A 12,168-nucleotide genomic window follows, 5' to 3' on the forward strand; every position below is an offset into this window, starting at 1 on the left:
TGCGTGTGTGTGTGTGTGTGTGTGTGTGTGTGTGTGTGTGTGTGTGTGTGTGTGTGTGTGTGTGTGTGTGTGTGTGTGTGTGTGTGTGTGTGTGTGTGTGTGTGTGTGTGTGTGAGAGAGACACAGAGACGGGCGGGTATCTTCATGCTATGCCACAGACCACAGTGAAAGGTCATAATGCCCTCATTACTGTCTCTCCAGGAGTCTGGTTGTCCTGGAAGATCACAACTGGTACGTCCCAAATAGCTCCCTGTTCCCTATGTAGTGAATTGGTCAAAAGGAGTGCACTATATAGGGAATAGGGTGCCATGCAGGACCTGACCAATGCTGCAGATGTCTGGTGTATACATCGAGACAGTTCTCCCTTTATCTAGATATCAACACAGGAGACACTATGGAACAGTTTAGTAGACTAGACGATGTGAGACACTAAGGAACACTTTAGTCGGGCTAGACGATGTGAGATACTAAGGAACATGTTAGTAGACTAGATGATGTGAGACACTAAGGAACAGTTTAGTAGACTAGAAGGTGTGAGACACTAAGGAACAGTTTAGTAGATTAGACGATGTGAGACACGAAGGAACAGTTTAGTAGACTAGAAGGTGTGAGACACTAAGGAACAGTTTAGTAGACTAGAAGGTGTGAGCTTCTAACAGTTTAGTAGACTAGAAGGTGTGAGACACTAAGGAACAGTTTAGTAGATTAGAAGGTGTGAGACACTAAGGAACAGTTTAGTAGATTAGAAGGTGTGAGACACTAAGGAACAGTTTAGTAGACTAGACGATGTGAGATACTAAGGAACAGTTTAGTAGACTAGAAGGTGTGAGATACTAAGGAACAGTTTAGTAGACTAGAAGGTGTGAGACACTAAGGAACAGTTTAGTAGACTAGAAGGTGTGAGACACTAAGGAACAGTATAGTAGACTAGGTGATGTGAGACACTAAGGAACAGTTTAGTAGACTAGAAGGTGTGAGCTTCTAACAGTTTAGTAGACTAGAAGGTGTGAGACACTAAGGAACAGTTTAGTAGACTAGACAATGTGAGATACTAAGGAACATGTTAGTAGACTAGATGACGTGAGACACTGAGGAACAGTTTAGTAGACTAGAAGGTGTGAGCTTCTAACAGTTTAGTAGACTAGAAGGTGTGAGATTCTAACAGTTTAGTAGACTAGAAGGTGTGAGATTCTAACAGTTTAGTATAGAAGGTGTGAGACACTAAGGAACAGTTTAGTAGGCTAGACGATGTGAGACACTAAGGAACAGTTTAGTAGACTAGAAGGTGTGAGACACTAAGGAACAGTTTAGTAGACTAGAAGGTGTGAGATACTAAGGAACAGTTTAGTAGACTAGAAGGTGTGAGACACAAAGGAACAGTTTAGTAGACTAGACGATGTGAGATACTAAGGAACATGTTAGTAGACTAGATGATGTGAGACACTAAGGAACAGTTTAGTAGACTAGAAGGCGTGAGCTTCTAACAGTTTAGTAGACTAGAAGGTGTGAGATTCTAACAGTTTAGTAGACTAGAAGGTGTGAGATTCTAACAGTTTAGTAGACTAGAAGGTGTGAGATTCTAACAGTTTAGTAGACTAGAAGGTGTGAGATACTAAGGAACAGTTTAGTAGACTAGAAGGTGTGAGACACTAAGGAACAGTTTAGTAGACTAGAAGGTGTGAGACACCAGGGAACAGTTTAGTAGACTAGAAGGTGTGAGACCAAGGAACCGTTTATTAGACTAGGTGATGTGAGACACTAAGGAACAGTTTAGTAGACTAGAAGGTGTGAGACACCAAGGAACAGTTTAGTAGACTAGGTGATGTGAGACACTAAGGAACAGTTTAGTAGATTAGACGTTTTGAGACACTAAGGAACAGTTTAGTAGACTAGAAGGCGTGAGACACTAAAGCCACCATGGAACAGTTTAGTAGACTAGGTGATGTGAGACACTAAGGAACAGTTTAGTAGACTAAAAGGCGTGAGACACTAAAGCCACCATGGAACAGTTTAGTAGACTAGAAGGTGTGAGATTCTAACAGTTTAGTAGACAAGAAGGTGTGAGACACTAAGGAACAGTTTAGTAGGCTAGACGATGTGAGACACTAAGGAACAGTTTAGTAGACTAGAAGGTGTGAGACACTAAGGAACAGTTTAGTAGACTAGAAGGTGTGAGATACTAAGGAACATTTTAGTAGACTAGAAGGTGTGAGATACCAAGGAACAGTTTAGTAGATTAGAAGGTGTGAGACACCAAGGAACAGTTTAGTAGACTAGACGATGTGAGACACCAAGGAACAGTTTAGTAGACTAGAAGGTGTGAGACACAAAGGAACAGTTTAGTAGACTAGACGATGTGAGCTACTAAGGAACATGTTAGTAGACTAGATGATGTGAGACACTAAGGGACAGTTTAGTAGACTAGAAGGCGTGAGCTTCTAACAGTTTAGTAGACTAGAAGGTGTGAGACACTAAGGAACAGTTTAGTAGACTAGAAGGTGTGAGACACTAAGGAACAGTTTAGTAGACTAGAAGGTGTGAGACACCAAGGAACAGTTTAGTAGACTAGGTGATGTGAGACACAAAGGAACAGTTTAGTAGACTAGAAGGTGTGAGACACCAAGGAACAGTTTAGTAGACTAGAAGGTGTGAGACACCAAGGAACAGTTTAGTAGACTAGGTGATGTGAGACACTAAGGAACAGTTTAGTAGACTAGAAGGCGTGAGACACTAAAGCCACCATGGAACAGTTTAGTAGACTAGGTGATGTGAGACACTAAGGAACAGTTTAGTAGACTAGAAGGCGTGAGACACTAAAGCCACCATGGAACAGTTTAGTAGACTAGGTGATGTGAGACACTAAGGAACAGTTTAGTAGACTATGTGTGAGATACTAAGGAACAGTTTAGTAGACTAGAAGGTGTGAGATACTAAGGAACAGTTTAGTAGACTAGAAGGTGTGAGATACTAAGGAACAGTTTAGTAGACTAGAAGGTGTGAGATACTAAGGAACAGTTTAGTAGACTATGTGTGAGATACTAAGGAACAGTTTAGTAGACTAGAAGGTGTGAGATACTAAGGAACAGTTTAGTAGACTATGTGTGAGATACTAAGGAACAGTTTAGTAGACTAGAAGGTGTGAGACACTAAGGAACAGTTTAGTAGACTATGTGTGAGATACTAAGGAACAGTTTAGTAGACTAGAAGGTGTGAGACACTAAGGAACAGTTTAGTAGACTATGTGTGAGATACTAAGGAACAGTTTAGTAGACTAGAAGGTGTGAGATACTAAGGAACAGTTTAGTAGACTAGAAGGTGTGAGACACTAAGGAACAGTTTAGTAGACTATGTGTGAGACACTAAGGAACAGTTTAGTAGACTAGAAGGTGTGAGACACTAAGGAACAGTTTAGTAGACTATGTGTGAGATACTAAGGAACAGTTTAGTAGACTAGAAGGCGTGAGACACTAAAGCCACCATGGAACAGTTTAGTAGACTAGAAGGTGTGAGATACTAAGGAACAGTTTAGTAGACTAGAAGGTGTGAGACACCAAGGACCAGTTTAGTAGACTATGTGTGAGATACTAAGGAACAGTTTAGTAGACTAGAAGGTGTGAGATACTAAGGAACAGTTTAGTAGACTAGAAGGTGTGAGACACAAAGGAACAGTTTAGTAGACTAGAAGGTGTGAGACACTAAGGAACAGTTTAGTAGACTAGAAGGTGTGAGACACAAAGGAACAGTTTAGTAGACTAGAAGGTGTGAGACACTAAGGAACAGTTTAGTAGACTAGAAGGTGTGAGACACTAAGGAACAGTTTAGTAGACTAGAAGGTGTGAGACACAAAGGAACAGTTTAGTAGACTAGAAGGTGTGAGACACAAAGGAACAGTTTAGTAGACTAGAAGGTGTGAGACACTAAGGAACAGTTTAGTAGACTAGAAGGTGTGAGATACTAAGGAACAGTTTAGTAGACTATGTGTGAGACACTAAGGAACAGTTTAGTAGACTAGAAGGTGTGAGATACTAAGGAACAGTTTAGTAGACTAGAAGGTGTGAGACACTAAGGAACAGTTTAGTAGACTAGAAGGTGTGAGATACTAAGGAACAGTTTAGTAGACTAGAAGGTGTGAGACACTAAGGAACAGTTTAGTAGACTAGAAGGTGTGAGATACTAAGGAACAGTTTAGTAGACTAGAAGGTGTGAGATACTAAGGAACAGTTTAGTAGACTATGTGTGAGATACTAAGGAACAGTTTAGTAGACTAGAAGGTGTGAGATACTAAGGAACAGTTTAGTAGACTATGTGTGAGATACTAAGGAACAGTTTAGTAGACTAGAAGGTGTGAGACACAAAGGAACAGTTTAGTAGACTAGAAGGTGTGAGATACTAAGGAACAGTTTAGTAGACTAGAAGGTGTGAGATACTAAGGAACAGTTTAGTAGACTAGAAGGTGTGAGACACTAAGGAACAGTTTAGTAGACTAGAAGGTGTGAGACACTAAGGAACAGTTTAGTAGACTAGAAGGTGTGAGATACTAAGGAACAGTTTAGTAGACTAGAAGGTGTGAGACACTAAGGAACAGTTTAGTAGACTAGAAGGTGTGAGATACTAAGGAACAGTTTAGTAGACTAGAAGGTGTGAGATACTAAGGAACAGTTTAGTAGACTAGAAGGTGTGAGACACTAAGGAACAGTTTAGTAGACTATGTGTGAGATACTAAGGAACAGTTTAGTAGACTAGAAGGTGTGAGATACTAAGGAACAGTTTAGTAGACTATGTGTGAGATACTAAGGAACAGTTTAGTAGACTAGAAGGTGTGAGACACAAAGGAACAGTTTAGTAGACTAGAAGGTGTGAGATACTAAGGAACAGTTTAGTAGACTAGAAGGTGTGAGATACTAAGGAACAGTTTAGTAGACTAGAAGGTGTGAGACACTAAGGAACAGTTTAGTAGACTAGAAGGTGTGAGACACTAAGGAACAGTTTAGTAGACTAGAAGGTGTGAGATACTAAGGAACAGTTTAGTAGACTAGAAGGTGTGAGACACTAAGGAACAGTTTAGTAGACTAGAAGGTGTGAGACACTAAGGAACAGTTTAGTAGACTAGAAGGTGTGAGATACTAAGGAACAGTTTAGTAGACTAGAAGGTGTGAGATACTAAGGAACAGTTTAGTAGACTAGAAGGTGTGAGACACTAAGGAACAGTTTAGTAGACTAGAAGGTGTGAGATACTAAGGAACAGTTTAGTAGACTAGAAGGTGTGAGATACTAAGGAACAGTTTAGTAGACTAGGTGATGTGAGACACTAAGGAACAGTTTAGTAGACTAGAAGGTGTGAGATACTAAGGAACAGTTTAGTAGACTATGTGTGAGATACTAAGGAACAGTTTAGTAGACTAGAAGGTGTGAGACACAAAGGAACAGTTTAGTAGACTAGAAGGTGTGAGACACAAAGGAACAGTTTAGTAGACTAGAAGGTGTGAGTGCCATGCTGTTACAGGTAAAATGAAGAAAATGAGAAGCCATGAGAAAAACTCTCTCTCTCTTCCACTTGTGTAACAACACTACAAACAGGTTCAACTTTATTAGCACTCTGATATTACAAAAATATTGTTATGTACGATTTTAATACAATGTTCTAGAGTAATGACAATGTTGCTACATATGTTTAATAACAAAGTTATGTAGTGGTACACATTGATCTACATCGTATTTATTCCCCGATGGAGTAGAATATTATTGAAACCTGTGAGCAGAATGGGTTGTAATAATGTATACCAACACATTAACTTTGTACCCCGTCCTTTGAGAGTTGGGGAACTCAGAATGTGAAAGATAATGAAAAGAAAAGAAGCACTACAGCTTTAAATGAGAAGCGTTTGTAACAGTCGCTGTAGCTGTGCCAAGACCGAGATCTGCCTGCCATCGAATCCGCAACGACCTGCAGGTTTCAGTATCGCCTCCGTGGTGTTGACTACACCACTGCGGAAACTATTAATTCATCCTACTTAATCGGACAGCACGGACATAAGATACATTTTAGTCACCGGGCACAAATAACCTCAAGTCTATTATTATTTTTGTTATTCCGACCTAATCGTATTGCTCGTGATAGTTAAATGTTCCAACTTTACGCATGGAGAATAGCCTAGCGAATATCAGGTGAGGCGCGTGTAGAGGACTACACCTGAACGGATGGAATTGTATTTCCTGAATACTAATGCTGTTATTCTCCATCCATCCACAGCAAGACACTTGTTGATTTGAATAGACTTCATCACGGCAGACTGCTGCTTGGGAATACGATTTTGCTTTTGTGGGAGACCTGCCGCTACAGATTTATCGGAGCCCTTCGGGAGGGTGTCATTAGTTTTACCCGGGCTGTGTGGTACAGAGGCGGCTACAGATGGCGATGATCCTCGGCTTTTAACAGCCTGACAGAAAGCAGCATCATTCCCGCATCCCTATCTGCTACCAGGGAGGAGGCATGGGCAACCAGGTGGATAAAATGAAACAGTCACAACAAAGTTACGCAGAAGTTCCCACAGTGGACCCCAACGGGCTGGACACTGAGGAGGGTCCTCGGATCGGAGTGTCATATATTTTCTCAACAGATGACGAGGAACAGGAGGGTGAAAACCGTAACGTAGATGGAGCGGATAAGGAGCACCACACTGGTACGGAACATAAACACTGCGACAAGAGCAACGAGGTGGATTGCGCCGTTTACCACCGGGGGGATTGTATTTACGAGAAGAGCGTCAAGACCGCGGGTATGGAAACCTACTCCCCCGAGATCCTACTAAACAAATGCAGGGCAGGTGACCTGGTGGAGTTTGTAACCACGGGACAGTACCCTCACTGGGCGGTGTATGTCGGTGACTTCCAGGTGGTGCACCTGCACAGAGCAGAGATAAAGAACAGCTTCCTGACAGAGGCCAGCCAGGGAAGGAGATGTAGGATAGTCAACGAGCTGTATAAATTCAAAGCCCTCAGCGCCGAGATGGTGGTTCAGAACGCTATGGAACAGGTAGGAGCTAAAGACAGAGAGTTGAGCTGGAGAAATTCAGAGTGCTTTGCCGCTTGGTGCAGGTTTGGCAAACGGGAGTTCAAAATGGGCGGGGAGATCCGGATAGGAAAACAGCCATACAGGTTAAAGATCCTGATGTCAGATAAACATTCTCGCATGCTGGAGTTCCAGTGTTTAGAGGACTTGATCATGGAGAAGAGGAGAAACGACCAGGTGGGAAGGACATCAGTGGTCCAGGAGCTGGCCAATCATTTGAACAGTGTGGAAGAGATCAAAAGGAATCCACTCAGTGATCCAATAACAGCACAGACCGACCGCACAGTGATCTAATGGATTTATACACCTGCTATAAAGATCACGATGGCTCTTGCCTATCCAATCACAGACCCCTATCTAAGTGGATTTACGAACACACATTTCATTATACATTTTGATGAATATAATCTAAATGGCTTGTTCATGTCTAGTTGTTATTTGATTGATGGAAGAACAATAGTTTTAAAGGTTATTGATTTATTCTCTGCCTATTGATGTTTCATAATGATTGATATGATAATATATTGTACATGTTTTCGTGTCTCACCCAGGTAACCATCATACCTATAGCCCTAAGGTTATCTCATTCTGATGAAAACATGTTGCAGAGCATGGGTTGATCAAACATCGCTTATTGTATCGTACCAATAATTTAAGTCAAGTAAATTATCATTACATCTTTGCAGTCAAACTGTCTTTTATTCCCTGCTGTCTACAGCTGCATTGTTGTTCCTCAGGCACCATATCCCTACATAGTAGATTACTTTGAACAGGGCCCATAGGGGTAGGGTGTAGGGAACAGAGTGGAAGGGACTGAGTACCAACCCCTATCTATGCCTTCATAGTCTTTTCATCATTTATAAACACTTATTTTCCACCTGCTTTACAGTCAGCCTCATACCAGAGTACTAGCCTGTTTCCACCTGTTTACAGTCAGCCTCATACCAGAGTACTAGCCTGTTTCTACCTGCTTTACAGTCAGCCTCATACCAGAGTACTAGCCTGTTTCTACCTGCTTTACAGTCAGCCTCATACCAGAGTACTAGCCTGTTTCCACCTGCTTTACAGTCAGCCTCATACCAGAGTACTAGCCTGTTTCTACCTGCTTTACAGTCAGCCTCATACCAGAGTAGTAGCCTGTTTCCACCTGCTTTACAGTCAGCCTCATACCAGAGTACTAGCCGGTTTCCACCTGCTTTACAGTCAGCCTCATACCAGAGTACTAGCCTGTTTCCACCTGCTTTACAGTCAGCCTCATACCAGAGTACTAGCCTGTTTCCACCTGTTTACAGTCAGCCTCATACCAGAGTACTAGCCTGTTTCCACCTGCTTTACATACAGTCAGCCTCATACCAGAGTACTAGCCTGTTTCCACCTGTTTACAGTCAGCCTCATACCAGAGTACTAGCCTGTTTCCACCTGCTTTACAGTCAGCCTCATACCAGAGTACTAGCCTGTTTCCACCTGTTTACAGTCAGCCTCATACCAGAGTACTAGCCTGTTTCCACCTGCTTTACAGTCAGCCTCATACCAGAGTACTAGCCTGTTTCCACCTGCTTTACAGTCAGCCTCATACCAGAGTACTAGCCTGTTTCCACCTGTTTACAGTCAGCCTCATACCAGAGTACTAGCCTGTTTCCACCTGTTTACAGTCAGCCTCATACCAGAGTACTAGCCTGTTTCCACCTGTTTACAGTCAGCCTCATCAAATCAAATTGTATTTGTCACATACACATGGTTAGCAGATGTTAATGCGAGTGTAGCGAAATGCTTGTGCTTCTAGTTCCGACAATGCAGTAATAACCAACGAGTAATCTAACCTAACAATTCCAAAACTACTACCTTATACACACAAGTGTAAATCAAATCAAATGTATTTGTCACATACACATGGTTATGTTAATGCGAGTCTAGCGATAAAGAATATGTACATAAAGATATATGAATGAGTGATGGTACAGGACGGCATAGGCAAGATGCAGTAGATGGTATCGAGTACAGTGTAAACATATGAGATGAGTAATGTAGGGTATGTAAACAAAGTGGCATAGTTTAAAGTGGCTAGTGATACATGTATTACATAAAGATGCAGTAGATGATATAGAGTACAGTATATACGTATACATATGAGATGAATAATGTAGGGTATGTAAACATTATATTAAGTAGCATTGTTTAAAGTAGCTAGTGATATATTTTACATCATTTCCCATCAATTCCCATTATTAAAGTGGCTGGAGTTGAGTCAGTGTGTTGGCAGCAGCTTCTCAATGTTAGTGGTGGCTGTTTAACAGTCTGATGGCCTTGAGATAGAAGCTGTTTTTCAGTCTCTCGGTCCCAGCTTTGATGCACCTGTACTGACCTCGCCTTCTGGATGATAGCGGGGTGAACAGGCAGTGGCTCGGGTGGTTGTTGTCCTTGATGATCTTTATGGCTTTCCTGTGACATCGGGTGGTGTAGGTGTCCTAGAGGGCAGGTAGTTTGCCCCTGGTGTTAGTGTGAGTGTAGCGAAATGCTTGTGCTTCTAGTTTTGACAGCGCATTAATATCTAACAAGTAATCTAACAATTCCACAACAACTACCTAATACACACACATCTAAAGGGGTGAATGAGAATATGTACATATAAATATATAGATGAGCGATGGCCGAGCGGTATTGGCATGGTGCAATAGTTGGTATAAAATACAGTGTATACAGTTGAAGTTGTCGGAAGTGTACATACACCTTAGCCAAATACATTTAAACTCAGTTTTTCACACAATTCCTGACATTTAATCCTAGTATTCATTCCTTGTATTAGGTCAGTTAGGATCACCACTTTATTTTAAGAATGTGAAATGTCAGAATAATAGTAGAGAATGATTTATTTCAGATTTTATTTCTTTCATCACATTCCCAGTGGGTCAGAAGTTTACATACACTCAATTAGTATTTGGTAGCATTGCCTTTCAATTGCTTCCCACAGTAAGTTGGGTGCATTTTGGCCCATTCCTCCTGACAGAGCTGGTGTAACTGAGTCAGGTTTGTAGGCCTCCTTGCTCACACACGCTTTTTCAGTTCTATCCACAAATTTTGTACTTTGGAAGTATGCTTGGGGTCATTGTCCATTTGGAAGACCCATTTGCGACCAAGCTTTAACTTCCTGACTGATGTCTTGAGATGTTGCTTCAATATATCCACATAATTTTCCTGCCTCATGATGCCATCTATTTTGTGATGTGCACCAGTCCCTCCTGCAGCAAAGCACCCCAACAACATGATGCTGCCATCCCCTTCACGGTTGGGATGGTGTTCTTTGGTTTGCAAGCCCCCCCCCTCCTGACATAACAATGGTCATTATGGCCAAGTAGTTATATTTTTGTGTCATCAGACCAGAGGACATTTCTCCAAAAAGTCCGATCTTTGTCTGCATGTGCAGTTGCAAACCGTGGTCTGGCTTTTTTATGGCGGTTTTGGAGCAGTGGCTTCTTCCTTGTTGAGCGGCTTATCAGGTTATGTCAATATAGGACTCGTTTTACTGTGGATATAGATACTTGTGTACCTGTTTCCTCCAGCATCTTCACAAGGTCCTTTGCTGTTTTTCTGGGATTGATTTGCACTTCTCGCACCAAAGTACGTTCATCTCTAGGAGACAGAATGCGTCTCCTTCCTGAGCGGTATGACGGCTGTGTGGTCCCATGGTGTTTATACTTGTGTACTATTGTTTGTACAGATGAACGTGGTACCTTCAGGCATTTGGAAATAGTTCCCAATGATGAACCAGACTTGTGGAGGTCTACATTTTTATCTGAGGTCTTGGCTGATTTCTTTTGATTTTCCCATGATGTCAAGCAAAGAGGCACTGAGTTTGAAGGTAGGCCTTGAAATACATCCACAGGTACACCTCCAAATGACTCAAATGATGTCAGTTAGCCTATCAGAAGCTTCTAAAGCCATGACATCATTTTCTGGAATTTCCCAAGCTGTTTAAAGGCACAGTCAACTTAGTGTATGTAAACTTATGACCCACAAGAATTGTGATGCAGTGAATTATAAGTGAAATAATCTGTCTGTAAACTATTTTTGGAAAATTACTTGTGTCATGCACAAAGTAGATGTCCTAACCGACTTTCAAAACTATAGTTTGTTGACAAGATATTTGTGGAGTGGTTGAAAAACAAGTTTTAATGATTCCAACCTAAGTGTATGTAAACTTCTGACTTCAGATGTATATATGATATGAGTAATGTAAGATATGTAAACATTATTAAAGTAGCATTGTTTAAAGTGACAATCCATTTATTAAAGTGCCAGTGATGTAGGCAGCAGACTCTCTGAGTTAGTGATGGCTGTTTAACAGTCTGATGGCCTAGAGATGGAAGCTGTTTTTCAGTCTCTCGGTCCCAGCTTTGATGCACCTGTACTGACCTCGCCTTCTGGCTGGTAGCGGTGTGAACCTCAGAGTATTAGCCTGTTTCCACCTGCTTTACAGTCAGCTTCATACCAGACTACTAGCCTGTTGTTCCTCAGTTTCTTTCTTTATTCTGTCTGAACCAGAGGATCAGGAGTCGTGGAAGTATCACTGAGTTAGAACCAGAAGAACAGGAGTCGTGGAATTATCACTGAGTTAGAACCAGAGGAACAGGAGTTGTGGAATTATCACTGAGTTAGAACCAGAAGAACAGGAGTTGTGGAATTATCACTGAGTTAGAACCAGAGGAACAGGAGTCATGGAATTATCACTGAGTTAGAACCAGAGGAACAGGAGTTGTGGAATTATCACTGAGTTAGAACCAGAGGAACAGGAGTTGTGGAATTATCATTGAGTTAGAACCAGAAGAACAGGAGTTGTGGAATTATCACTGAGTTAGAACCAGAGGAACAGGAGTTGTGGAATTATCACTGAGTTAGAACCAGAGGAACAGGAGTCATGGAATTATCACTGAGTTAGAACCAGAAGAACAGGAGTCGTGGAATTATCACTGAGTTAGAACCAGAGGAACAGGAGTTGTGGAATTATCACTGAGTTAGAACCAGAGGAACAGGAGTTTTGGAATTATCATTGAGTTAGAACCAGAAGAACAGGAGTTGTGGAATTATCACTGAGTTAGAACCAG

The 12,168-nt window shown here is 41.5% G+C and overlaps 1 protein-coding gene across 1 annotated transcript; it reads left to right on the top strand.

Annotated features, from left to right (window-relative positions):
• Positions 1-6,263: 6,263 nt before the first annotated feature.
• On the top strand, positions 6,264-7,546 carry LOC139392234 (protein LRATD2-like). Its single transcript, XM_071140073.1, has one exon. The coding sequence runs from the start codon at positions 6,491-6,493 to the stop codon at positions 7,361-7,363; it is 873 nt and encodes a 290-aa protein (XP_070996174.1). The 5' UTR covers positions 6,264-6,490; the 3' UTR covers positions 7,364-7,546.
• Positions 7,547-12,168: the final 4,622 nt, after the last annotated feature.

The sequence above is a fragment of the Oncorhynchus clarkii genome, chromosome 32, assembly GCF_045791955.1.
Source record: "Oncorhynchus clarkii lewisi isolate Uvic-CL-2024 chromosome 32, UVic_Ocla_1.0, whole genome shotgun sequence".
In the NCBI taxonomy this organism is placed as follows: Eukaryota; Metazoa; Chordata; class Actinopteri; order Salmoniformes; family Salmonidae; genus Oncorhynchus; species Oncorhynchus clarkii.